At 37.1% G+C, this 26,865-nt stretch overlaps 1 protein-coding gene across 3 annotated transcripts in view; it reads left to right on the forward strand.

The window, feature by feature from the left end:
• RASA2 (RAS p21 protein activator 2) overlaps nt 1-26,865 on the forward strand; it is a 45,120-nt gene that overhangs the window by 12,961 nt on the left and 5,294 nt on the right. Inside the window, exons 5-20 of one of the 3 annotated variants that reach the window (XM_064720846.1) lie at nt 3,654-3,730; nt 10,327-10,410; nt 12,197-12,269; nt 13,476-13,552; nt 14,930-15,028; nt 17,083-17,239; nt 18,375-18,523; nt 19,782-19,896; nt 20,344-20,418; nt 21,087-21,210; nt 22,589-22,695; nt 23,895-23,981; nt 24,075-24,152; nt 24,612-24,685; nt 25,907-26,013; nt 26,301-26,383. In XM_064720846.1, coding sequence (XP_064576916.1) covers nt 3,654-3,730; nt 10,327-10,410; nt 12,197-12,269; nt 13,476-13,552; nt 14,930-15,028; nt 17,083-17,239; nt 18,375-18,523; nt 19,782-19,896; nt 20,344-20,418; nt 21,087-21,210; nt 22,589-22,695; nt 23,895-23,981; nt 24,075-24,152; nt 24,612-24,685; nt 25,907-26,013; nt 26,301-26,383 — 1,566 coding nt within the window. Of the gene's footprint in view, nt 1-3,653; nt 3,731-10,326; nt 10,411-12,196; nt 12,270-12,666; nt 13,553-14,019; nt 14,028-14,433; nt 14,447-14,929; nt 15,029-17,082; nt 17,240-18,374; nt 18,524-19,781; nt 19,897-20,343; nt 20,419-21,086; nt 21,211-22,588; nt 22,696-23,894; nt 23,982-24,074; nt 24,153-24,611; nt 24,686-25,906; nt 26,014-26,300; nt 26,384-26,865 lie in introns of those variants that run through there. The other 2 variants (XM_064720847.1, XM_064720849.1) reach the window with 2 other exon arrangements.

The following is a 26,865-nucleotide window of genomic DNA, read 5'->3' on the forward strand; positions in this document are numbered from 1 at the left end:
GAATGGATCCTAAAACTCTTGAATACCTTTTTTTTAGTAATTTTTGGCGTTAACTAAAATAATGACTAATTCTATGACAGTAAAATCATTAGTCTTCAAAACTTGGATATACTTATGCTGTGTTCATGTGTCTTATCCTGAAACACTTTCTTCATTCAGTATCAAACAACTTGCACTTCACAGTTCTATTTCAGCCTGTGGTTCCAGTTCTTCAAACAGGATTGTTCTAGGAATAGGTAAAAGTGAGATGGCTGTGGAAGTTGTAGCAATTTTCTTTTTGGTTTCAAGAACAAAAAAGAATTCTTGAGAATCTCTTAGCCTTCTTGCTGTGATATACTCGTAGATTTTAATAGGGGTTTTTTCCAGATTTGCCTGAGGGCAAAAGTCTTAGACCTGACAGTGTTTATATTTTTTTAGTAACCTGAAAGTCCCTTTGGGTAGGGAGAATCCTGGCTGCTTTTACAAGATCTGAATGTGCACAGAATTCTCCTATTATTTCCACTGATGATTCATTTATGTGTCATAAGTTTAGCCTGCAGCTCTTGGGTATAGGAGGGCATGTGGTTGCTTTACATGAGGAGAGATTTTCAAAACATCTGAATATCACTTCCTCTTCTCTGTTGAAAATCAGTCCTCTTTCAGTTATGGTCAAATGGAATAGAATGGTTCATTGGGAAGGGACCTAGAGATCATCTAGTCCAGCTACACATTGTCTTCTGTGAATTCTTTCATGTAATCACTCTGAAAATTCCAGAAAGCACTTTCCAGATGCAAACTGAAAGGTAGTTTCCACTTTGACTTAAACGTTGTCATGCTTGCTATGTTTTTTCTGTCATAAAAATGTTTTGAGAAAGGTATTAATTTTTGTCATAACACTACATGAGTATGTGAAAATTCAATTAGAATATTCCATTAATAGAATTTAGTGATTTTTTACATATTGGAAATAAAAAGGTTTATATTTTTCTTTGGCTTTGTGACTCACAGCAAAATGTAAACTCTTACTTTTTTATGACTGTGCCATGCAAAGCACTGTCCTGCATGACACTTCCATTAAGAAATGACCTTTTCTGCTTAGATGTATGCTCCTCATATTTATCTTTTCTTGAGTCAAGGCATTTGGGTAGGTTTCTCCTGTCCTGGTTTATTTTTCCATAAAAGTCTTTAGATCATAGCTGAGAGCAGCTCCCATCTGCCACGTTTGGCTGAAATCTTGTTGGTTTGGTTCTGCTATGCAGTACTGAAATATATTCTGAGATGTCCAAGATGGTTGGCTGGACATGGCCTAAAGTAGCAGACTTTTGTATTGTACATGTGCAGAAAAAGTGGATGAAATATTTATAAAGGTAAATCAGTTTGGAGGGAAAAAAAAGTTGTTTTCTTTTCCTCATGGCACCATACATGTAGTTGATTTTTTGTTCCTTTGGTTCCCTCCATGTGAGTATTTTCCAAAATTTATGATGTGTGCAAGGCAATAGGATAGCAGAGAAGTATTTTGTGTTCCATAATTATGCACAGGACACTTTGCAGTTGCTTGGTTGGATTATTTTTGGGGTTTTCATACATCTGCATTTTTTTCAAGAAAAGTGTACTTTTTATATACATCTGTTCTTCCCAGGTTACCTTTGGTATAATTAGCAGCCTGTGCACCAGGAACCTTAGTGGTGGAGACTTCTAGAAAGCAGCTGCTCTGCTCTGTGTTTTGATATTACCTGGTTTTTGTTTCGCTGCTGTGCACAGTATTATGAGTTCATATTAATCTTGTTTTCTTGAAACTTTTTCCTTTCTCCACTAGTTCCTGAAAAATAAATACAGATGTGAGGATGCTAAGTAAATAAACCAGCCTTCTGTACAGCCGTATTTAAAGCCCAGTTGCATATTATGTCAGAAGTTCTGATATAGATCTGCAGATCAGCAACTTTAGGAAACCATCACACTGCTCTCAACAAACAAAATGACAGAATGCTCTAAAACTGTCCATGCATGTTGGGGAAATATTTTCTTAGAGCCATGCTAAGCTGGGAGCAAACTGCATCCACAGCTAGTTCTCAGGAGCAGCAATGTGCTGTTTTACTCCTACTGTTAAAACACAATTTGTGACTTTTGGTTTTAAAAGCAAAAGGAAGATGTTTAGGCCATTCACAGCATCTGTTTTCTAAAACAAGTGAAGTCAGTTATTTAAATAAATGTTAATAATGGTTGTCTTTTCTTTTGTCATTCAAAAACTTTGCCTTGTAAGGCTGTTGGCATGCTTCATGGTATCCTGTTTTTATCCTGTAGATCTGTTTTTGTAATAGAGTTTCTCTGCTTGACAAATACTTTCTTAATGTACCTGTGTTCCTGTCCCTGTAGTAACAGTTTGCAAAACACCTGGCAGGCATCCCAAAGCAGTTAGGTTGGGAACTGCCTTGTAAAAGAAGCTTCATTTCTCCTCCCCTGTGACGAACAGAGGGAAACGCAGCCTTTGCCCCAGGGGATTTACAATAACAACATTGCAGTTCTATGTCAAAACATAACTGCTATAGAAATGTGTGCAAGGTCAGCTAAGGGTTTTACTTCCATTTTAGCAGAAAGGCAAAGCTGTAGTTCAGATTATGACTTGCTTCCTGTGGCACTCTTGCAAATCACTTTCTAGAACCCTTCCCTGAGAATTTTGATTGTGAGCATACCAGTATAATCTGATGTTCCATTTAGCAAATAGACAAAGTCTGAGAAGAGCATTGTTAGAGGAAAGACTCTGGCAGTGTGTGCCTTAGATGTAAAAGCCAGCATGATCAGCCAGGCGCCCAAAGGAGTAGCAGGTGTTGTTCAGGCAGTAGCTGTGTGGAGCAAGATTTAAGTAATAAATTTTGATCATCCCAAAAAATTTGCATATCATGATTTAAAGTTATGGAGCCTTTTATTGAGAGGGTACAGTAGGTTGGCGCTTATGGTTTCTGCCATTAATGCATGCTGTTCTATAACTTATGGATTCTTTTACTTGAATACATCCTGCCATATCAGGAAAAGAAAAGGAGGAAGCTGGGTTTGGCAATTATTGCCACCTTTTCCTCTCTTCTGGTTGTGTTTACTGTTCCTTCAGTACATCAGCAGTCTTCATGAGGTAGTTGAAAACTGCCCTGGGATGTGCAGTACATTTCTAAGTTATCTTCAGTCTGGTGGGATGGGCAGGATTTCACTGTGGATATTAAATCCTGCTGGTTATGGCTATTGCATGCTATTCTAATTCTCTAGGCATACCTACCTGCCTTCAGAATCCAAGGTCATTTTAGAACTTTCTCCTGAAGTGTCAGAAATTCATATCTCTGCAAGGGTTCATCCCATGCTTGGGACAAAATAGCTGAGGCTCTTGCACTTGATAATTGCTCATGGTGGAAGAAATCCTTGTGTGTGTTAAATCTGTGAAGGCTTGACTGATTCTTGTGCTGTCTGCAGATGAGATAGTGCTTGTCTATAGCATTGTCTCAAAGTTCAAGTGCATCCAGCATGCTCTACTTGCAGGATATGTGCTTTAGATGAGGTATTTTCTTCAAGTGGTAATATTGGAATTACCTTAAATAACTTGTAACTGTAAACTATATTATTGTTCTAATTCCTACTTTTAAAATAAATGCTTTAAAAACTACTTGTGTTTCTCTCCTGTTTTTTTCCAGGGAAAAGTTCATCTTGAATTAAAACTGAACGAACTGATAACAGACAATGGATCTGTGTGCCAGCAACTAGTAGTACAGTAAGGAAATACATCAATCCTTTGATATTTGGTTGTTTGTTAGAATGTTATGGGATTTGTCTTTGCTGATACTGAATGTCTGCACATCTTAGTACCAATAGCATTTTTATTTTTATGGGGCTTTCCTTGGAATCTGCCTTATGGAGAGATGAGTAAATGTCTAGGGAACTCCAGCAGAAGTTTTTCACAGCTGATCATCTCTGCTGCCAAAGCCCTCACTTTGATTGGGACTACTAGGATTAGTGTCTTGTAATTCCAGTTGAATTTGGTGTGGTGAGAAGGGTGGGAAGGAGCAGTGCAGCTGACAGCCAGAACTTGCAGTATGGCTGTTACTGACTGAATTACTGCTGCTGGTGGTATTTTTGGGGGTTGGTATGGTAAAATTTATTGCTAGTTTTGCTTCAGAATTATTTTCTTCCAGTTAACCATGATAAGAAATTCTTACAGAAAAACAAAGTACAGGAGTTGTGGTTCTGGAACAGCGTGTTTGCCACATTTCAGTAAAACTTCTTAGCAGCAACTTGAGGAGATTTCACTATTAAACTTAATTTTGCTCTGAAGTGTAAAAATGCTACATCATACCAAAGAGCATCATAGAAACAACAAAATTTTGCTAATGTAATTTTCATTATGAATTTAAGATGTTCTTGTCTTAGTCAACTCTCTAGACCCAGATGGGTATTTGAGTTGGAGCAGGACCCAGCAGAGTGGTCTGTGTGCTGTTCTTTAGCTTGTTATGAGGGAGAAGCTATTCTGTGGTAGAGCTAAGCTAGTGAAACTGGTGATGTTTAATGGCTTGGGCTCATCATTCAGGTAAGATGGAACTTGCTGGACATCAAGGTATCTTATTACTGAAAGATAATTTGGAATGTTTCTGCTTTTATAGTGGGGTAGCAGCATGGTTCATTGGGAGTCCTGCTGCTCTTATTTTTGTATCCCATTTGCAGCACAAAGCAGAATTAGAACAGCTTTTCCCCGTGGACTATTCACCACCAAAAACTGGCTGGAGCTTTATGACTTTGTGTTTTATTCCCAACTTAATTAATTTCCAGAAAATTTGATATTTTTATATGCTAATGCACTTCATGTTAGTGTTGTGAGTTGTTTATTTTAAAAACTTGCCTGAATTTTTCATATGATGAAGAAAAATTGCATTAGAAAGTTACTGTTGCGAATTGCAGTTTTGAGTAGGAAGTGGTTTACTCTCTGTGCCCTCTCTTAGATCTCTCTGTGACGGAGATAATTGATCAAAAGGAAGCCAGGGTTCTCTCTTGGTTGCAGCACTCGCCCACTCGCTGCCGTGTGGGAGGGGAGTGTGCGTTAGACACTGCTGGGTTGCATCAGTGCAGTTGGCTGAGGTTAGGAAATGCACTGAGTTCCTTAAACTCAAAATGTTCAGTAGAATTGTACCACACGTGCTGCTGCCCTTGCAATAATTTACTGCATTACTAATACATGGTACATAATTGTATTTTGCATGTATGAGAGAGTTTTGCATATTTTGCACATGTGAGAGTATGCGAAATAAGAAATCTCTCGCTGGATGTGATATTATAGAAATGGATGTGAGGGCATTTTTGAGATACATTTGACCTTAAAGCATGAGGAACTTACAGAAAATAGATGTGGGAGTACTAAAGAGAAAATTAAACTCTTTAAAACCCTGCTTGTCCTGTAAATTTCCCATGGTAATTAGTAAATGATGCACTTCCTGCTATGCTTTTTGCTAGTCACCAGGCCCTGAGAAGACATTGAATTAGCAACTCCTTTAACAAAGCTGAAAGATAGAAAGGAGCAGAACCATGATAGAGTAAAAGAGAGACAATGAGTGGGCACTAATTTATGTGCTGGTTCTGACTCTTCTTTATCTGTTCTAAATTGGAAAATAATGGCCAAAGGAAAAAAAAAATCACTGAAAAAATAATTCTTGACATGCAGGATATGATACTTGCCTTTCAGGAGTAATATTTTACTTCATGTTCAAATTGATAGTGTCTCAATGCAATGAAAATTAGATGCTTTTAAACCTTCACCAGTTAATTTTTTTCTAGGATAGGAGAATGCTAGATACTTGTGCTGGCTTCTGTGCATAGTTAAATTGCTACTGGATTTCCACTGTGTGTTCCCTGAGAATCCAGAAATTCTGCAAAGATGACAAGTAGTAGCTCCAACTTTCATTACACAAGATTAAACGTGGTGTTAAGTGCACACACAATAGCAAGTAATTAAAAGGCTGTGATTCTGAGCATTACCTGGAGTCCCCTGTCATCTTGTGGCTAAACCAAAACCATGAATGGCTCAGCAATGGATTCCTGTTGATTTGGGTCTGTAACATGGCTGTAGAAGCTTTTTCTGCTGGTCTTTGAGACAAGTTTTGCAATTAGAATTGTTTTAAAAACTCAATTCCAGTTGCTTTTTTTTATCATAAAGCACAGTTAATCTTCCTTTGGTGAAGGGCTGTCTTAGAGCTCATGTAGAGCAGGCTAAGCCCTGATTTTACACATAATTTTTGTATTAATTGCAGACTTGCTGTTCAGTTTCATGCAGATACACTCACAGATTGTGAATTAAAGTTTTGTTTTGTCTCTGATACAAATTGCTTCCTTTTCTAATGTGTGAATGAGGAGGAGGAAAAGTGCAAGAGATTACCTGCTGACGCAGGGGTTGGTTTTTTTTGAAACCACAATGGTGTGTATAGTAGCACATTTCACAAATACATCCTTGCAGCTCTTGCTGGGAGTCCCTCAGAAGGGGTTTGCATGGCCATTGTTTGCATGTTTGCTGCTGCTGAAATTGATGGTGCTTGAACAGTTTCTTGGCAAATTAGGCAGTTGAGTGGTGGCACCTGCCTTCTCTGAGATCAGCAGCCCTTCAGCTCTGAAAGAAGGTTTTGTGTATTTACAGGGTGAATACTTCAAAGCCCAGGAAGGGTTTGTTACAGCCAGATTTGACTTCACTGCACATACCTTTCCAAATGAATTACACACCATGCTCTCTCCAATTGACCTGTCAGTTTGTTACTGTCCTGTTTGTACTTCATCTGCTTGCATGAAGTTGTTGTAGCAAACACAGCAGTTTTTATGAAGTGTACATACAGATATCAATGGCTGCAGTTAGGAGTGTCTGCCTGTGGAGAACTTCAGTTGATTTGCATGGTGGAGGTAGAGTCAGCCATTGAGGGGGTGTATTGTGGACTGGGTCTTTGTAAGGACTTAATTTCATCTTTTAAGCTGAATGTATGCCAGTTATATCTGAAAAGCTCTCATTTCCTGTATGTAACTCCTCTTGCATAACAGACTTCTGAGATGAGAATTAATGAAAACTGAATCATATCTTACACTGCACTGGAACAGGGCAGCAGTTGGAGAAAAGAACTAAAGTTCTGTTGCTTAGACCGCACATAAGGATATAGAAGTCAAAAATATAAAATAAAAGGCTTCTAAGTTCCTGTCTGCTTCTTCAAAATCTATGCATTTATGCCTCTTGAATGACAGCTGTCTAGTTAAGTAGATGAAACGATTTGTCAAAGCTGTAATATTTTTACTGTGTGTTAGAAATATATGTATTATGGTTGTTGGAATACGAGTGTATTTTTAATGTTATTTTGGTTTTTACTTGGTCAAAATGTCTGGCATTTTGTTGTTGGTGGTGGTTTTGCTGGGATTTCTTGGTTGTTGTTTTCCTTTTAAAGGAGACTGCAGTTGCAGTACTTTGCCGGATTCTTTAAGGAAAGGCAGCATTCCTATGAAATTTGCTGACTAGCAAACTGAGTGAGGTTTTTTTCGTTTCATTCATTTTCATTCCAACTTTTCCATTTCTGTTAAGTCTACTCCAGTTTAGCCACTTCAAACATCTTCAGGATTTTTAAACATGTTTACTGGAGGCTGTTTGTTTAGTAGCTTAGAAGTATCAGTAATGATTCAGTGCAGTGTGCTCAGTCCCTGGGGAGGAGCAATCCAGCTCGGTAGTGCTGAGTTGATTTAATGGCCTCCTATCCCTAATGGCTGCTTGCCTTTGGAGCCTGGGAGGGCTCCTGCATGAGCAGAGTGATTCAGTTTGCCAAACTGACAAGTGGCTTTTAGGTTAAAAGCTTCCTGTGAGGGTGGTGAACAGAAGCAGCAGTTCAGCTGCCTTGGCTGGGCTGTCACATAGGTGTCTAAAGCAGACTCCAGGCTGTACCTGCAGCCTGAAGGGATGGATCTGACTGGCTACCTTGGAGTGAGGGATGGAAGGGAAGGAGGTCAGGTAAATTTGGAAGAAGAGAGATTTGGGGATATTAGGAGTTGATGGACAGGGGAGGTGTTGGACCAGGACAGGCTGTCTGATAAACTGGAGAGACTGCACTTGCTGGCAGCAGAGCTGGGGTTTGGACAGGAGGCGAGGATGGAGTGCTAGAGCTGCCTCCACAGGGACACCAGCTGGAGCATGAAATCAACTTGGAGTGACAGATCCATATGATGAATCAGAGATTTTAGTTCTGCTGCAAGGCTGTGAAGTTGTCAGTAAAATGTTTTTCAGTTTGCAGGAAATCACAAACAAGCCTTTCTTTAGTTTGTGTACGTTGTGGTCAAGAGAACAGAACAAGCTGTGTAACTGAAAGTCCCACAGACTCATATCTGTTTGCTAGAGAAATCCAGGAGCTTGGTGATCATGTCAAAGACTGTAAGGAGAGAAATTCTTGTTAAAACAGCTGAATTCTCTTCAGATAAGCTTGGCTGATCCATCTGCTATGAATTTCCTATCAGGTTCAAGCTGCAGCTGATTTATAGGCACACTCAGCACTCACACCTGAAACTCCACAGCCTGAGGAGCTGCAGAGGGTGTTTTATGCTACATTATGGCCATCAGTCTGAAAGAAGAGAGTCCTGCCTCAGATCAGATACCCCAAATGACTAAAAAGTCTAGACAGTTTAATTTTGTTGCCACTCTTCTGTGCCACTTATGTGTTGGAGGAGGAATCAATTAATGCTTATGAAACAACTGGATGTTTCAAGAACTCATTTAAATGGTGGGTTTGAAATCACTGTAGTGTTCATTGTGATTCAAAAATTATTGAAATGCTGAAGGCCACGTGCTTGATAACTGGAAGAAAAATAACAAATTATTGTGCAGTGGTTCAGCACTAAATGTTCCCTGAACTGGCTAAGACAAAGGGACTTTTAGGGGGGGAAAATACCATCTGGTTTATAATTGTGCATACTCCAAAAAGGGTGGAGTTTTGAGGCAGCACAGGAGTGTTAGTGTCTGTTGTTTCCACTCTTGTGTTTGAATTTGCAGCTCCTGTTATTCTTTTTAACAACATTTTTCTGCAGTACATAAAGCATTTATTTTAAAGTGTGGGCAGCTACATAACTTCCACTTGATCTACACAACTTATTATTCCACATTATGATATTAGAACATTTACTTAATTGTTCATATGAATTTAAAGTTTTCTCCTTGAGTTGACTAGGTTTTGGATTTTAGTCAAACTAGCAAATTATGACAATTGAAGTTTTCTTGCTTTAATTTAGTTAAATTCCTGCAATAGAGCTAAAAAAAAATTATTTTAAAGAGAACATGAATACAACATTCGGATCTTATGAAATTTTGTAATCTGCAGAATGTTTCTGGACTTAAACCACAGTGTGTATGGTTACATTAGAGCATTATTTTGCTAGAAAGTCTGGTTTCTGCTATGAATTTACAAACTCTTCCACTTCACTTTTGTTGTTCCATCTTGTTTTAGTTAATGCTCATATGTGGGCAGCATCTGAAGGTTAGGCAGCTTGCTGACCCAGCTCTCTGTTGCTGCTGTGGTGATTCAAAGATTGCAAGACTTTAGAAAAGACTCCAGAAAAGGTTTCTCTGTCTCCATGAGCATTAACTGACAACCATCCTGTCCCTTTTGCATCAGGGCTGATGAACAGTGTGCCTGGGTACCTGTTAAACACCAGTTTACCACTTACTGTATGAATTACAGAAGAAAACAGAATTTTTAAAAGGGTTATTTAACCTTATTGGTAATTTAACCCTCAACATGGACTATTGTGACAAAAGATTGAAAATAAACCTTAGGCACTATTTCAAAGATAGAGCTAGAACTATATGCTATAATAGTTTTAGGTGCTTAATTTTAAATATCATTTCAGGATTTGACTTTGCATTTCTTAGCATAACTCAGAATGTAATTAATTCAAAATGAAATACTTCAGTCTATTTCAATGCCTTCCAGATATAGTTGCTGCCATTGGTTGAGGCCAGATAGCTTTTCAAATTTAAGTTAATGAAATCTGCAATTTTTCCTTACATACAGCAGTTCATTTTACTTAGGATTTTGTCGTTTATGTGATACTGGAGTGTCCTTACCAAAACAATTTCAAGACTTTTGTTCTCAGAGTGCCCCACAAGTCTGACTGTATACTTGAGTATTATTTTGTGTTACCATCTAGAGATCTTCAAGCATATGCAGCATGTTGGATCATTGTATAGCTATGTCTGTGTCTGTGTGTTATACAGCAGGACAAAAAGTTTTCAAAAAGCAAGCATTGTTTGGATTTCATTTTTTTTAAGCCAGATAATTGCTTCACTGATCATTGTTTGCCTTTTCCTTGTAGCATAAAGGAGTGCCATGGGTTACCTCTTATAAACGGACAGAATTGTGATCCTTATGCAACAGTCTCTCTCGTGGGGCCTTCCAGGTAACATTTTAATATAAAATTAATGTCTAAAAATGCTGTGATGTTGAATTAGAAAAGAAAGTCATAGGTTTTAAGCAAAATCTTTAAATGACAGAAAAATCTTCCAGTGCTCTCATGCGTACATCACATCTCCATGGAGACTGTTCTCTCCCTTCCCTGCCATATGCTCCAGACTGGGATGGTGTTTGGTCTGTCTGCATTGTTTGCACTAGTCAAGAGCCACTTATGACTCAGTTCTTTCTCTTTTTTTCTGTTTTGTATTGGATTTCTGCACTGTACTTCTGTTAATTTATGTGAAATTCCTGTATGTCCTGATGCAGTCAGTTGCTCCCTCACCTTCCTCCCTTCTCTGTTTTTCCTGTGTGGGTTTCTTTGCAGCAGATGTGTAGTAACTGGGAGGAGATGAGGGAGGAGAGGTTCTGGAACACCTTCAGGATACTGCCTTCAATGTCCAGACAGTTTGAATGTCTCCTTGTTTGGGACCAGTAATCCTCAATAACTGCTGGGTTTTTTCATTTAAGAAAAATCCCCCATCCCACACATTCACTATGGACAAGTCCCTGCCCAGTAAGGCAGATAAGTTTCAGTTGCTTCTTTTTTGCCACATCAGACCCTTTCCTTTCTCCTGTGCTGAGGAATTGCCCTTGTGAGCACAGTGCCAGGATGGGTTGTACCAGACTTGCTTGGCTCAAAGACTGTGGAAGGATTGGCCCTGAGTAATGGAGCATTTTTTTTTCTCCTTGCTAATAAACAATCACATTTTTTAGGTTTGGCTTGGGGGGTTTTTTGTTTTGTTTGTTTGTTTGGGTTTTTCCTAAGGGGACTAGGGAGGCTCATCCAGTATACTTGGGTGTCATGGGGCCAAGTGGCAAAGAAGGTAAATTGACATCCATTTTCTGTTTGAGTCCTGTGTATGGATGGAAGTGGGAGAATGTTGGTCCCACAGAAGATTTATCCTGTTAGTATGGGAATATATGTGCAAATCTGACAGCAATTCCTGGTTGAGATTTTCCAATCTTATGCATGTGTGACTCATGTACCATGACTGGAATATTTATATGTCCAGTGCCTGAAAATAGGTAGTTTGTACTTAGGGCAGTTTTTCTTCTCCCTTGTCTGTTTTTCTCATGTATTTTATATTTCTTTCTTTTGGAAAGCCATTTTGTACTACCACAGCCCTTTGCTAAATAAGTAAAACTGTATTCCTTTATAAAAGTTGTAAAATTAAAAACAAAAACAACCCACAAGGAAGTGGGGGCAGTTGTTTTGTTTGACCCTGTGCTGCTTCATATCTAACATGAGCAGCAGTTGTTTTTAAAGAAAACCTTCAGTGTCTTGGGTATAAGCCCCTTTCTGTAAAGGAGTAGTGGATATTTCACCAGCAAAAGAGGGTGGGAAAAACAGAAACTGCAGCTGAACAAGACAAGGAAAAGTGTGCTCATTACCTTCAGGCAGTGGTAAAGAAATTTAAATTTTAAATACATTAGAAATTGTTCATGTATTTTAATTAATATATGTAAGTTTTGCCTGTTTGTGAAATTAAATACAATGTTTGAGTTGGACAGATGCATGGCTAGCTAGATACAGCATTTAAAATTTTAGCTCTTTAATCTGTATTGTGAAGATGAACTAATTTCATTTTAAGATTTTCCTCATTGATCAAAGGGAATTGTAGAATAACAAAAAATGTTTTAACTTAAATGCATGGGTCCTTCTTGACAATAGAATGTCTTTATAATTGTGTGTTTAAGTTGTCTATGGTAAAAATTTTACCACATTGGAACAGGAATGACCAAAAGAAGACCAAAGTTAAGAAGAAAACAAGCAATCCGCAGTTTAATGAAACATTTTATTTTGAGGTAATTTTTGTGTGCTGTTCTTCCTGTTTATCTATTTTATGCAACCCCTCAGGTAATTTTAAGCAAGCTGCATAGCAATACCTAATGCAGAAAGCTCTCTTCAGGCAAATTGAAGAGCTTTAACTGGCCTCTCAAATGTAAGTAGATGACTTACTTCAATTTCTGTCTGCCAGACAATAGCATTCTCCTCCAATTGCTGTGTGAGAAATGACTTTCTCACAAGCACATATATGAAGGTAATTTTCTGTCTTGAATCACTTTATACATCATTTGTCGCCATCTGGAGTTCTGAGATAACCCATCCCATGGACTCCTATTTAAATATTTTCAAGCTTGACCTAAAAAACCCAAACAACTTATTTATTTAATAAACTAATATCATAATTATACCCAAAAAAGTTTATTTTATTTTAAAAAGTTTACTTTGTTGTTATTTAGAGTTGATTTCAATTCTACATGATCTGACAAAGAAACGATGAGTTTAAATTTTCATCTGATTTGTGTCAGTAATAAAAGTCAGATTTGCATTTAAAGCATGCTGTACTGAGAGTTGGAAGGAGTACAACTATTGCATGTGCTTCAAATAAATCCTTCTGTGGGACTTGAGTGAGAAATAGTTTCATACCTATGCACAGTTTCAGTGCGTGTGTGTGTCTCAGTTGACCTGCTCAAGAATACTGAGTGTGATTTCTTAAGAAGTTAGATATTAGTAAAAATGTAAATGTGATCCAAACCACTCTGGTAACTTTTTGACTGATGATTTATTGGAGTTAAATTGAGAATGCAGTCAGTCAAGAAACGAGCAAAGTGTGGATGAGAGGTTACAATTGTTGTAACTAGGGCAAGAAGAGTGGGTTTCCTATTTGTTGTTTCTTTAAATATTTCAGAACTGACTTCAATGCTTTCATAGGGCTCATGCTAAAAGAAAAAAAAAAAAGCCAGTTTCCTGTCATACTACTTGTTTTTTCTAATAGATCTATACTCCAATTCCCTCATTTGTCAGCCTTCAGTAGGCTCCACAGTGAACCCTTCTTGACCGGTTTTTCTCCTGCTTTCTGGAAAAGAGCAGTTTGTTTGGCCAACTGACCTTTTTCCTTTCTGTAAGGGGCAGTAGCTATTTACCTATGCTAAAGGCAGGGAAGGTTTTATTTGATTTTTGATATCCATAATACAAAAAATGTGTTAATAGGAGGAATTTACTTGCAGGTAACCAGGTCCAGCAGTTACACCAAAAAGTCCCAGTTTCAGGTGGAAGAAGAAGATATTGAGAAACTAGAAGTCAGGTAAGTTATGTGGATTAGAAAGTGATTTCATAGAATCATTAATAAATCATAATATTTTATCATCAAGACAATAAATACCTGTTTTATCTTAGTTTAGCTTCACAGAATTACTGATCAGACTTGTAGAAAAGATGACAGAAAATTTCTTTTTTTTTTACTTGTATTTCTTACTGAAGATGAGTTTTTTTTATTTTGAAGTAAATAGTGGTTGAGTGTATCTAGCATTCCTGTGCCTGTGAGTAAAGAGGTATGAATACCTTATATCAAATTATATTTATTTGGGCAGAATATTGGTAATAGAACTTTTACTGAAGGATACCAGCATACCTGATCCTAGTCTATATTTTCAAATATAGTTGGTTGGTTTAATAAAAAAAGAGGAGAAAGCCTCTTTTATGAGATTCTTACAATTTCATTTTGCTTTTTAGAGGAACATTTGTCTTTCGTCTTTTCCTTGCAAACGCAAATACTCAAAGTAGGTTCCCTTTTTCTGCTGCTTTCCCCTCAGAGCAGGTCTTTGTGTTTTTATGCAATGTAGTTAGAGCTGCAGAGAGCCCTGTACTCAGTTTGTCTTTCTTGTGCTCCTGCACATACATGCACCAAATTTGCTGAATGACAGAAAGTCTTCAAGGCCAGCACATGTTTCCTAACAGACATCAGAAGAATAATTTAGCAGTTAATCCACATAGCCATTATAGAACTAACTTGGTATGTGTGTTTTTAACTATTAGCTTCATTAATTAAGAGTGTATATTTCATTGTAGATGCAAATATATTTAGAAAAAGTCATGCCCCAACAAATCTAGTTGTCTTTTTTTTTTTTTTTTTTTTTTTTTTTTTTTTTTTTTTTTTTTTTGTTCTTAACCACTGCTGTCTGTCAGAAATGTCAGAGAGGTAAGAAGTACTAGAACAAAGCAGGGTGCATGTGTGGAGCCGGATTCCGTTGGAGGTTGTAAGCGTACGAGCTGCTGCTTGGAGAAACAAGCGCATGTCTTGGTGTGGCATTGCAGTGTCCCAGGCTCTAGCAGTTAGGTAGATATTTAAATATATTGGTTAAGAAGTTCACTGGAATTACCCAAGAAGAAATGTGCACAGTTTTGGGGGTGGAGACTGCGCAGAAGCCGTACATTGTGCCAGTATCACTCTTGTTTACTGATGCAAGGTCTGCAAGTCTTAACTTTCACTGTTTGTTTCTTTATCTGTTCTTTATGGATTAATAAGCCACTTGTTTGAGTCTTCTTGGTTTATTTAGAATGGAGTGAGATTTCTAACATTTGCTGCCTGCATGCATGTGGATTAGTGCTGTAAGGCAGTTATTGTCAACTTGCTTATTTCTCTCTGGGAGAAAAGAATATTAAGCAATGTTCTTGTTTTCAGGGTTGACCTATGGAATAATGGGAATCTGGTACAAGACATCTTTTTAGGAGAAATTAAGGTTCCTGTGAAGGTGTTAAGAAATGATTCCTTTCAAGCATGGTGAGAAATGGTGATTCAGAAGTGAATTTGCTTGTCTTGCATGTTTTTTCTTGCAACGGATATGTTTTATTCTACCTATTCGTTAAACCATGTCTTCCTGTCCTAATCTAGGTGAAACATGTTTTTAGAGTTTCCCTGCTCAATAAATTAGCCTTGTCAGCAGGTACATTTATCTCTGCTCTTCCCCATGTCTGCACCTAGTCACAGCATAGCTGGTGTTTGAAGGGGATGTGTGGAGAGTGAAGGGAAGATGGACTGTAACTGTCTTTTGGTCAGGTTGCTGGGTTTCAGTGATCTCTGTGTGCTCTCCAGCCTACCCAGCAAACCTGGAGCTTTTCGGAATTGCATCACTCATAACGCAATTCCTAAGTCAGACTTCCACAATGACCAATGAGGAATTGATTTGATCATTAAGTATGGCTTTTTTTTCTTTCTTGGGGAGACTCAGGAAGTATCTTCTAGAACCAACCCAACATCATATCAGGGGAGCAGGCACAGGAGCTGGAAGGGTGAGGTATGAAGGGAGTTCAGGAAAGAAACATTTCGTGTGGGACATCTCAGCACCCTCCTTCCTGATGGTTTTGGAAGCAGGAGCCCATCTCCAGCTCCTTTGCTGTCCCAAATGCTTAGCAGCAGGAAGCCATGAGTGCAAGGGATTTGAGTGCCTCCAAGGGTGTAAAATATTCTGCTTTTAGTGAATCTTTCAGTACAGGAAAAGGCATGGAGGAAGCGCTTTCATATCCACGCAGAAAACAGATGGGAAGGACATGTGTAAATAGGAACTAAATGTAACACAGGTCTTGGCCAGGAACCATTATGGCTCTGCTCCATGTACCCACCTCAGGCTCCAAGTGTCTTCTTGGATGCTGAACTCAGACTCTTGGTGCTTGAATGTGATCTGTATGTGTTTGTGTTGGAGTTTCTGGTTTTTTGCACGGTGTATTGCAGTCACAGGCTTGTTCTGCCAGTGTCTCATCTACAGCTGTATGACCATATGAACATAAAAACAGTCAACAACCTGCAGAGAGAAAGATTGTATCAGCATGGGCTCATTGCCTGTGAGCTGTGTTTGTGTGTAGCTTTTTGAACTGACCTAACTCATGTCTAGTTCTCTTGTGTCTGCTAATGTGCATTGTAGGCACACACATGATCTGCTTATCAAAAACAGTTCTGTGATTAAAAATAACAAATCTTCTATACTATTGCTAATTTGTGTAATATGATTTTGAATGCAACTGAAGTACAGCAGAGAAATTATCTGTATCACTAAATATTTGGAAAATAAGCCTAGGAGTCATGCTGTTAAGGAGAGGTTCTCCTGGTAAATCAGTTTTATCTTTTGTTAGCACTCCTTCGTGGGCACTGCATCTGATCATGAAAAAAAGAAGTCTGATCTCCTGATTGTAGAGGTCCAGATATACATGATTATAAAAGAATATTTGGAGATGGGGTTTCAGTTTGTTGGGATGAGTGTTATAACTACTGTGACACCACTTAAAAGCCATGAACGTTTTTGTAGGGCTGCACCTCCTGTTGGAATGCAATGAAACTGCAGCCAGTGAATTGTTCAATGTATTTTGTATTAAGAGTAGAAAAAAGTCAGCCCTTTTCCCATACTTGTTTCTCAGGAGTGGAGCCTGTTAATATTATGTGTTTTTTCTGTTCTCAGACAAGACCATTTTAACTCTTCGCATTACCTGTTTCACCTGCAGTGTCCAACACCCTAAATACAATCTAGATGTAAAATTAGATGGCCCAGTGTAATCTCAAACTATTCCTCCTATCCCCTGTTAACCTGCAAAAAGTATATCATATGCTATTGTTTGCAAAGATGTGAGAAAATAAATATAAGTTCCATTATGTGTTAAAGATGAATTAAATGCTGCTCATGTTTTTACTTTTGTGTCTCAAGGGGGTTTTTTTGTGAATTTTTTGCCGGTTTTCAGATACAATGCATGTATACTGAAATAGTTAAATGTGATACTTTGCTTTATTATGGAATTAGTCGAATGAAATAGGTATCTAATATTTTGTAATTGACCTGTTGCTTACAGGTACTTACTTCAGCCAAGGGAAAATGGAAACAAGTCTTCTAAAACTGATGATTTGGGATCACTTAGGTTAAATATCTGTTACACTGAAGACTGTGTACTTCCATCTGAGTACTACACTTCTCTAAGGAACTTGCTGCTAAAATCTTCAGATGTTCAGGTACTTTTGTTGAAAATTTCATTGAAGTGAAAACTAAATTGGATTATGCAGTTGTGAATTACTCATATCTAGATAATTGGTTTTGTTTCTTTGTATAAATTACTTCTGTCACACCCAGATGAACAGCTTCTAGAGCTCTTACTTCTGCTCCAGGATTTTCTTCTTATTTTAGAAGAACCAGAGGAGACAGGAAAATAATCTCTGCTATGTGCCTGGAGGAGATAAAATACTTTTTTCTTTTTGGTTGCTCTTTTCAACATTGTATTTTTCCATTGGCATCTATTGGCTTCTTGGATTTAGAGGTTTTCCAGGGACGCTGATTCATTATTGGCACTGAAGGGCAGATAATTAACAAAAAGGATCTACTTCAGAATTTATTTCAAATTCTGCTTCTGAATTGCCTTCCCCAGGATGTTAATCAGCATGACTGGATTTCTCACCAGGACATGGTGACCAGGAGGGAAGTGTGGTGGAGTATTTGCATAACACTGGGACAGGAATCAAATCGTTGTAACCAGACTTTATCTTCTTCAGTCTTTTACAGCTTTTCATCAATTCAGTGTTAGTGAAGTACTGACAGAGGAGAAGAAAGAGGAAGCAGATGTGACTCAAGTTTTTGCTGGCCCATATTCAAATACTGCTTCACTGGAATTCAGGAATAGCTGAGTATATAGGTAGCAGCAGTCAGCAGTGGTCTTTTCTACTGAAATAATATAGTTTTTGTATTGAAATTCCCAAATGTACAGTGGCAGCAAACACATTAGAAGAGTAAGAACTTCATTTTAATGTTCCCTGATTGCAGTTTTAAAAGTCTATAAAGATACATGACATTGTAGTAAAACAACTGCTTTCTGTCTCTAGCTTGGGTTTGTGACAAAGCCATAGTGTGACCCTTTAGGGAGAATGAGTAGGATGAGTAGCTACTGAATTCCGTTCTTGAATGTATTTATAGAGTGGATAATATTACTTTTCAATCAAGTATCTCTGGAATGAAAGCTTTTAATTGCCATGTTACGCCGCAGATATTGAATCTTTCTGTTAACCAACTATGTTATTAGATTTGATCTGTACTTTTTCAAATACACAAAGAACATTTAACTACTTTACTCAGATTTTGCATTCTGCTTTCTCACAGCCCATTTCTGCATCTGCTGCCTACATTCTGAGCGAGGTGTGTCGAGACAAGTGCGATGCTGTGCTGCCCCTGGTACGGCTGCTGCTGCACCACCATAAGCTGGTTCCCTTTGTTGCAGCAGTGGCAGAACTGGATCTGAGGGACACCCAGTATGTATTTCATGTTTATTGATGTCATGCTTTCTAAAATTAGAGTTTCACAGGGCTTCATGATACAACACTGGTAAGTAAGCCCTTTGGTTTCTTTCTCTCACCTAAAACTGACTAAATATATTCATCTTTTAATGCTCATTTTGAAAAGCATTCATTAAAATAATTTTGAAGCTGGGAGTCAGAGTTAAGGGTGCTGGGCAGTTTGGTAAAACTTTGTCTTAGAGTACATAGTGTTTATTTTAAATTTATTTGGCCACTCTTCAAATTTTACTGCGCATTGTATCAAAACTTATAAACTTAGATGGAACATCTTTAAATTGCTGAAAATCCTATCCTGTTTCTTTTAACATGGGGCTTAAATGAAGGCTGCTCTCTTTCTGCAAATATGCCATGTAATTAAGAATGTGGCCTGCATGCCTTGCAGGTAGGAAGCACAGGAGTTTTTCCAAGTAGCAGCCTGTGGTCTGTGAGTTTGCAGCTCTGTGGTTAGGAGAGAAATAAGGCAGATGTGAGCAGCAACCAGTGCACTGCCAGGTCATGTCCAGTGGAGGTGTGGCAGGGATTGTGTCACCACAGGACAGTTCATTTCAAAGCACTTAAGTCTTGATTTAAATAATGCAAGACAGCTTAACTGTGTAGAAAGAGGTGACTCATAGAAAATAATTTTCTAAACTGCATTTTAGTACACACATTCCATTGTAATTGAACTGTAACAAAGGCAGCTTAAACTAAATCTCTCAGATTAGAAAGATACACTTTGCACACCTGGCTGTCAGTTTTCTTCAACAACTATAATGAATAAAAATATAACCTTGGATTAAATTGCCTTTTGCTTTAAGTGTCTGGGTTTATTGATGTAGTGTAGCAGTGTGCTATAGCTCCAGATTTTTTTACCATGACTACTGCAGGAGGAATTGTATATTGCTGAGGTACAATTTTCATTATTTTGGAATTTTCTCCAGTTGTTCTTTCTCATGTTCCACACTGCACTATAACTTTAATTGCATAAAATTTCTTAGACTTTTTCTTATGGTTTTATTTATGTTCCTGGGTTTGGTAATTGCTGTAATAATGTTCTTGTTTATACTCTTTTTGTTACTGAGTGCCATTGCTTGGTGCATGTGTTCTGGGATTCCTGATTAAAATATATTACAAATACTTTTAAAATATTTAATAGCAAGATAGAGTATAAATTGAATTTTTTTACTGAACTTGTTTTTTCCCTATTCAAATAAAATAATTTCTTTTCTTGCAGAGAAGCAAACACAATCTTCAGAGGCAACTCATTAGCAACTCGGTGTGTGGATGAAATGATGAAAATAGTGGGGAAGCACTACCTAAAGGTTACTTTGAAACCTGTTATTGATGAGGTGAGTTATCCTGCTGAAACTTCTTTGGGGAAGCTCAACCCCCTGTGGTGTCCTTCTCTGTTAGATAGGCATTCCTGTTTTAGCTCTGGGGCAGGAATCATTCGGGTAGGGGAATCCTAGAGGAAAAATTAATTGAACGATAATTGCTCAAGTTTAGTGGGAGGAGCTGTGTCTTGTTATTTATGTTCCAGATGCTTCAAAAAAAAAAAACAGTCAATGAAAGTCATTGCAGCCTCCCAACACATTGCAGAATTTGCCCATGTGATGCTTTATGTAATCAATCCATTTGAAAAGGCACAAACAAAAGTGAGGATGGTCATTGTGTGTTGTTAGAGATGGTTAGCACCTATTTAGAATTTATTCCTAAATATAAGAATCTGTTTTTTAATGGGTGCATTTCCATACTTTGAAAAATTGAACTCCTATAGTTTTGTCTGTTCCTTTCAGATATGTGAGTCACCTAAACCCTGTGAAATAGATCCCATCAAATTAAGAGAGGGGGATAACGTGGAAATTAATATGGTGAGTTTACCAACTGGTCTTAAAATCTGAAAGAAGCATTTTTAAAAGCAGTCTTTGTAATGGAAAATGAGTAACTCACAGTAGCAATATAACTCTGTTTTCAGAGTAAACAAAGAATAAGCTGTATCTTCTTACTTGTCTTTATGAAGACAGCAATGGAAAAGTCCAGTGGAAAATGGGACAGAGAGGAGAAGCTAAAGATGACAGTCATTCTTATCAGTTTTTGGGTGTTTGGATTCCTGATGTCCTATACTCATCTAGATTGGTGCACCTAATTAGAAGTGCTCTAGCATTTTTCATTGAAGTTTTGCTGGCTGCCTCCCTCTTACCAGAGTATGCTGATGTTGAAGGCAACAGTTACTGCAATAAAATTAACGTTCACTTGATATACGTGGGAAATGTTCCTTCCTTGTTGTCAAATGACAAAACCAGGTATTGATAGGTAGTTTATATTGCTAGACACTGCTTACATACTTTTAAGTAAATATCATTAAACTACCTTTTAACAGTAGTAATGCCATATAAACTTTATGAGGCTTTTAAAATATGCTGTAAACTGTACTAGAATTCAGTATTGAATAATCAGACCAGTGTTATGTTTGTGCCCAGGGAAAAGGAGAAATGAATGTCTTAAAAGGTCTTAAAAATACCTTTTTTCATAATTGCAGGAAAATCTCCGCTATTACGTGGACAAAGTGTTCCGTGAAATCGTGCGGTCGAGTATAAGTTGTCCTACACTAATGTGTGATGTGTTTTATTCTTTGAGGCATCTGGCTGCCAAAAGATTTCCAAGTAAGTGTTCTCTAAGAACTTCTGAAAGTGGTGTTCAGACTGAAAACTTCTGCAGTTATCTTATGGGGATTGTTAAAATTCTTATCTTGTCCAAGGCGGTGCCCTGAACTTTGACAAGCGTTTGTTTTTCTGTCAGGCTGTACGTTAGAGTGAAACTTCGTGGTCAGTCAAGAGACATTTTTTGTTTTCTGATCCAAAAATATAGCAAGTCAGAAACTGCAAGACAGCAGCAAATGAGAAGTCATCAGAAGAGTACAAGATAATAGTAGAAAAGCACAAGTAGGACAGGAAGTGATTTATTTGAAAGATACTTAAAATTTTTAAGAGCTGTTCTGTTTGTTTCTTCTAAAGAAGCAAGATGTGAACTTGAAAATCAATTTAGCATTTGCATCTTTACATGAGCTGTGACTCTGTTAATGATGGCCCGCACATTCATAACTTCTGTGAAGTTAGCTTTTGTACTGCTATAGCTAGACTAGTTATGGGTAGTTTTGAGGAGGGTGGATAATAAAAATTATTTATTGAGTTTGTAAATATGACCAGTATTAGAATAGCTTTAGTCTTTCAGAATGCTTTTAATATAGGAGTAATGTTGTGGGTCTGAAGTACTCACACTTGAGCCAATTAAAATCTGAAATGTCCTGTAATAAGCTACAGGTGAAGCCTGCTCCTCATAATGTAGAACATTTCACTGATTCATGTTTATCACTGAAACTGAGCCATAAATTGCTCCAGTTTAGACAGTCCTTTCAGAAAAGCTGACTTACCAGATCAGATTGAAGTGGTCGTTAGAGTAAGAATGTGACCTCACTGTATTTCCCAGTATAAAAGCAGATATACCCAAGATTTAATGAGAAAATTCTCATTTACGTCCTCAAAATTATATAACAGCAGGGGTTTATGATGCAACTCAGAATTGCAATTATATTTGCTCCCCTGTGTTGACTGCATTTGATATGCAGCATTAATGTACTGGAATTATCAGCGAGTAGCTTTCCAGGTGGCAGAATCCAATAGCCCAGAGTTCAGAGGCAGCGTCTGCAGTGTTTTGTCTCTGGGTGCAGCATCCAGCCAGGCCTAATCAACTGTGTATGTAAATGCTTGCAATCATCTCATTGTTTCTCCCAGTGGAGCTGATGAGCCAGTTGTATGGGAATAGAACTTCTTTTCAGATAAATTAGCAGTAAACACTCCACTATAAGGAGAACATTTCTTACCATGACCACCTTTCTCATTTCATGCACTTCATTGATTTTTCTATTCTATTTTAAAATATGAATGTCTCCTTTGATGTTATCTTCTTAAGGATTTTTATGTTAACTGTCTTCATGGTTTCCTAAGTTCAGTGCATGTTACATTTCATGGTTTTTCTCTGCAGATGACCCTCATGTACAGTATTCTGCAGTGAGCAGCTTTGTGTTTCTTCGTTTCTTTGCTGTAGCCGTAGTCTCACCTCATACTTTTCATTTACGACCTCACCATCCAGTAAGTCTTGTGAAGCTTTGTTCTGTTTTATTCATACTGTCAGAGCTGTTGGTTTGGGAAGGCATAAGTTACTTCCAGTAACTGGGAAATAAGATGACTAAATATCTCTAGGTGCAGTTCATAAAGGAAGTAAGATATTTACAAATCTTTAAGCATCAGATATTTCAGTCTTTATGGGGTGTTCTCAAATCATGTGGAAGAGCTTTCAATATTAAAGATTCTGTGCTTTTTTTGGGAATGTGCTTCTGGGGTAAAATAACAACATGACTGAGGGTCCTTTATGGTATAGGCCTAAACTGCCTTGGTTCTTTCCACCAAGGAAATTAAACATTCAGACATTTATTGCCATGTGGGTCTTAAGCAGAGGTTGTAGCATTATCCAGTAATTGGTTGGTGTATTTGTCCTGGACTCCACTAGTTGCAACGGGTTGACAAATTTTCTATGTTTGTTTGTCAAGTAGATACACAGTATAAAACAATTTCAAAAACAGGAATATCAAGATTAAAAAACCTGTATTATTTTTCACATTAAATACAGAAAAGATTTGAAATCTGCTTCTCCACACGTTATCATTATTATTTTATTTACTTAGATGTGTGTGCCTTCAGAAGAAAAAGATACACTTACTCAAATTCATTGCCTTGACATTATCCAGATTTTTGAGTAAAAAAAAATTACAGAATTTTAACACTTGAGGGTTAAACATCTAAAAGGGAACAGCAAGGCCACTTTTGGAGGCTGTGTTTATAATTCTGTATTAAAATGCCATCGGTGAGGTAGCAAACAAACCAAGTAAAAGCATTAAAGATGAAGTTTTAAATTTCACTTTTTATTATGAAAACTTGGACCATTTGTCCTGCAGTAGTTCATTATGTTTATTATTCAGAAGTTTGTTAGATGTGTAGTAATGATTACAGGGTTTGAGGGCTTCTAGTGTTTTATAGGTAAAAATATTTCACCAGTACTAATATTAAATTCTAGTTGTAGTGACTAAAATAATAAACACTATGCAGTAGCTAATAAACTAGATAATATTTCATACACATTTTTTTCTTTTGGGGGAAAGAAAAGGAATGCAGATGTACCATATTTACTACATTGTGTAATATACTATCTTTCTTGACATTTTAATTTTTTAATCAGTTCTACCTGGAACTGTGAAAACATATGACTTCTGAATTTTGTTTCATTGTTTTAGGATGCACAGACTTCTAGAACATTAACTCTTATATCAAAAGCCATCCAGACTTTGGGGAGCTGGGGAAGTTTGACCAAAAGCAAACTTGTAAGGCTATTAAAATTCTTTCTCATTTCAAACATTCTGTGTATTGGAAGTTCATAAAAAAGTTTATTTATGTCAATATACTTTTCCTTTCAGTCAAGTTTCAAGGAGACATTCATGTGTGAATTTTTCAAAACATTTCAAGAAGAACAATTTACTGAATCTGTTAAAAAGGTAACTTTCAACTGTATTTTATTTTATTGTTGGTGTAGCTGATCAGTCTTCATTATTAAATGGTTGTGTTAATGTTCAGTTTGCTCCTAGAGAGAAAAAGAAAAGTTGTGGTCTGTTTCAGACATTAAAAAAACCCAAACCAAAAAATAATGTAGCAAAACCATACACAGGAGTTACACATAGTGAACTAAGCTAATTTAGTTTAAAAAGTAAAGTGTATATTTTCTGAAAGAAGTTGTTATTGGTTCTGCTGTAGGAACTCATTACAGAAAGCTTGTGTGACCTCTGGGCGTCCCTTGTTACATTGTTCCTAGGCCCTGCCATATATTTTCATCTATTGCTTAAAAAACCTGCTCTGTTCAAGGAGAAATTGTGCATTTACATTTTCAAAATAACTTTTGGGCTTTTTGTGTTTCTGAATATTGTATATTTATACTTCCTGTGGTTTTTTTCCTGAAGTTCCTGGATGATGTTTCCTCTACTGAGAGTAAAGAGCCCAGTGGTGTGAGCGAGCCAGTACATCTAAAAGAAGGGTGAATACATCTTGAATTTATTTTGTCCGCAACAAAATTGACTTCAGTCTTTTTTCATTAATGCCACATTCAGATTAAAGCTTATTAAAATGTGTGATGTATTGTAGAAAGTACTATATTTGTAATTTAGACAATTCTTAGTATGTAGAATTAGTTTAACAGAACAACTGCAAACTTTCGTAACTCATCTTCTAAATACTTTAAAAAATCATTAAAAGCAGCTGAAAACCTATTGAAGACTGTCTGCATTACTGTCACAGTTCAGTGTGTGCTCTGTGGTGGTTTTTGAGGGTTGCAAAAGTATATTTTAAAACAACGTTATTAACTTAGAATTATTCTACCTCCTGTGTAAGTCTGGCCAGCTAAATGTTCTGCCTTTGAAGTTAGGTAGAAAACTACCCTGTAATTTAAATACTTAACATTTAGTGCTAGAATACTGTTATATAGATAGAGGTGAAAGTCACTCTTCCTAAAAAATGAACTCTCTTTTGCTTGATGTTGATCGAGAATAGGTGATTATTTAAACAACATTCATGAGGAAAAACTAGTTTAATTTACTTGAGAATATTTTAATTTAGGTGAGCAGCAGGTTTATAAGAAGAAAAGATCAAATGGGCATCCAAATTTCAAACAAGGAAGAAACATGTCTCTTACTAAGATGCTGAATAGAAATGAAGGAGGAAATTGTAGTAGATCAACACTTGGTTATAGTAATAAATTGATGGCTGTTGTTCAAAATAAAAGAAAGAGTTAGGAGTGAGTACACCTAAAGTGTACAAAATGCAGTTTGTCTGCCCTTGCTGTTGAGCCATGTCCAGTGTCATTTCACTGATATTCAGTTTCTGATCCAGATAAGGCCAAGTACATTCTCCAATTACATGGAGAATGTGGCAGGAAAGAGAGAATCTTGTAGTTAGATACACCTTATTCCCTTTTGTGAAAATTTGGAATTCTTCCTCTGAACAAGTTATGTGTCCCCTCCCAATGTCCTGCTGCAAGCACTGGCCTGGACTGTGTGGTTTTCAGACTCCTTTCCTGGTTTTGGAGCCCTGCACACCCTCACCATAGTGGGAGCGAATCTTGAGGATCTGTTGTGAACAAGTATTAGATTTTTTTTTAATGTACAATGAATAGATTTTTACATGATGAACGATAATGTCTTATCTCAATAAATGGTTTTGAAGACTAATGGTTGCATTTCATTTCATTCTGTCTTTACAGAGAAATGTACAAAAGAGCTCAGGGAAGGACTCGGATTGGTAAAAAGAATTTCAAGAAGCGATGGTTCTGTCTAACAAGTAGAGAATTCACATACCACAAACAGCAAGGTAAATCATGTTTATTTTACAATTATTTTTATTTTTCAATATTGTCTTAAGTGTTTGTAGCTTTTTTTGTGCTTTTAAAATGGTATAATTTTTTTCTTTTCCTAAAATACCTATGATTTATTTTAGTTACTTTTGCCTTGATTAATAGAGGCTTCTGTCTGATTCATGCCTATTTTTTCCATAATAAAAATGCATATTTTTAGAGCATGAACTTCAATATCAGTGCCCTGAGATTATAAAACCGTTCTTAAAGATTGCCTCACTCCTCTGTTTACAATTTTTTACAGATAAAGAACCAATTTTCACTATTCCAATCAAAAACATCCTTGCAGTGGAGAAACTTGATGAGAACTCCTTCAACAAGAAAAATGTGGGTCAAAAGATAGTTTATATCTAATTCTTGATATGTTCTTTAAATAAAAGATTGTAATTAGCTTACAGAGTTAACAAAACCCCCTTCCTAAACACTTCAGCAAAAGGTCTTTTATGGATCAGGAATAACAAGCTGTATGCAGTCTCTCCAAGTATTCTGCACATGGAAATTAACCTGGAAATGTGGCTGTCTGCACCAAGTTTTCTGACTGTGACTTTGCCCCCCTTGCCTAATTTCTGGAATGAAGGTTAAAACGATGTGACCTTATTACAAAGCAGTTGAAAATACATTATGTGCTGCTTGAAATGTAATGTTACCAAACTTGTATTTATTCCTTTTGGTGAGAACTTCCTGCAATCTCTTCATCAGCTGAGGCAGTTGTCTGTGCTCACAGCCTCATTCTAGCCCTGGAACACATCAGTTATTTCTGTTCTTATGTCAGCCCAAACATCTGAGGAAGTGATAAAAGAGCAGCTGTC

This window comes from Zonotrichia leucophrys, chromosome 9, assembly GCF_028769735.1.
Source record: "Zonotrichia leucophrys gambelii isolate GWCS_2022_RI chromosome 9, RI_Zleu_2.0, whole genome shotgun sequence".
Classification (NCBI taxonomy): domain Eukaryota; kingdom Metazoa; phylum Chordata; class Aves; order Passeriformes; family Passerellidae; genus Zonotrichia; species Zonotrichia leucophrys.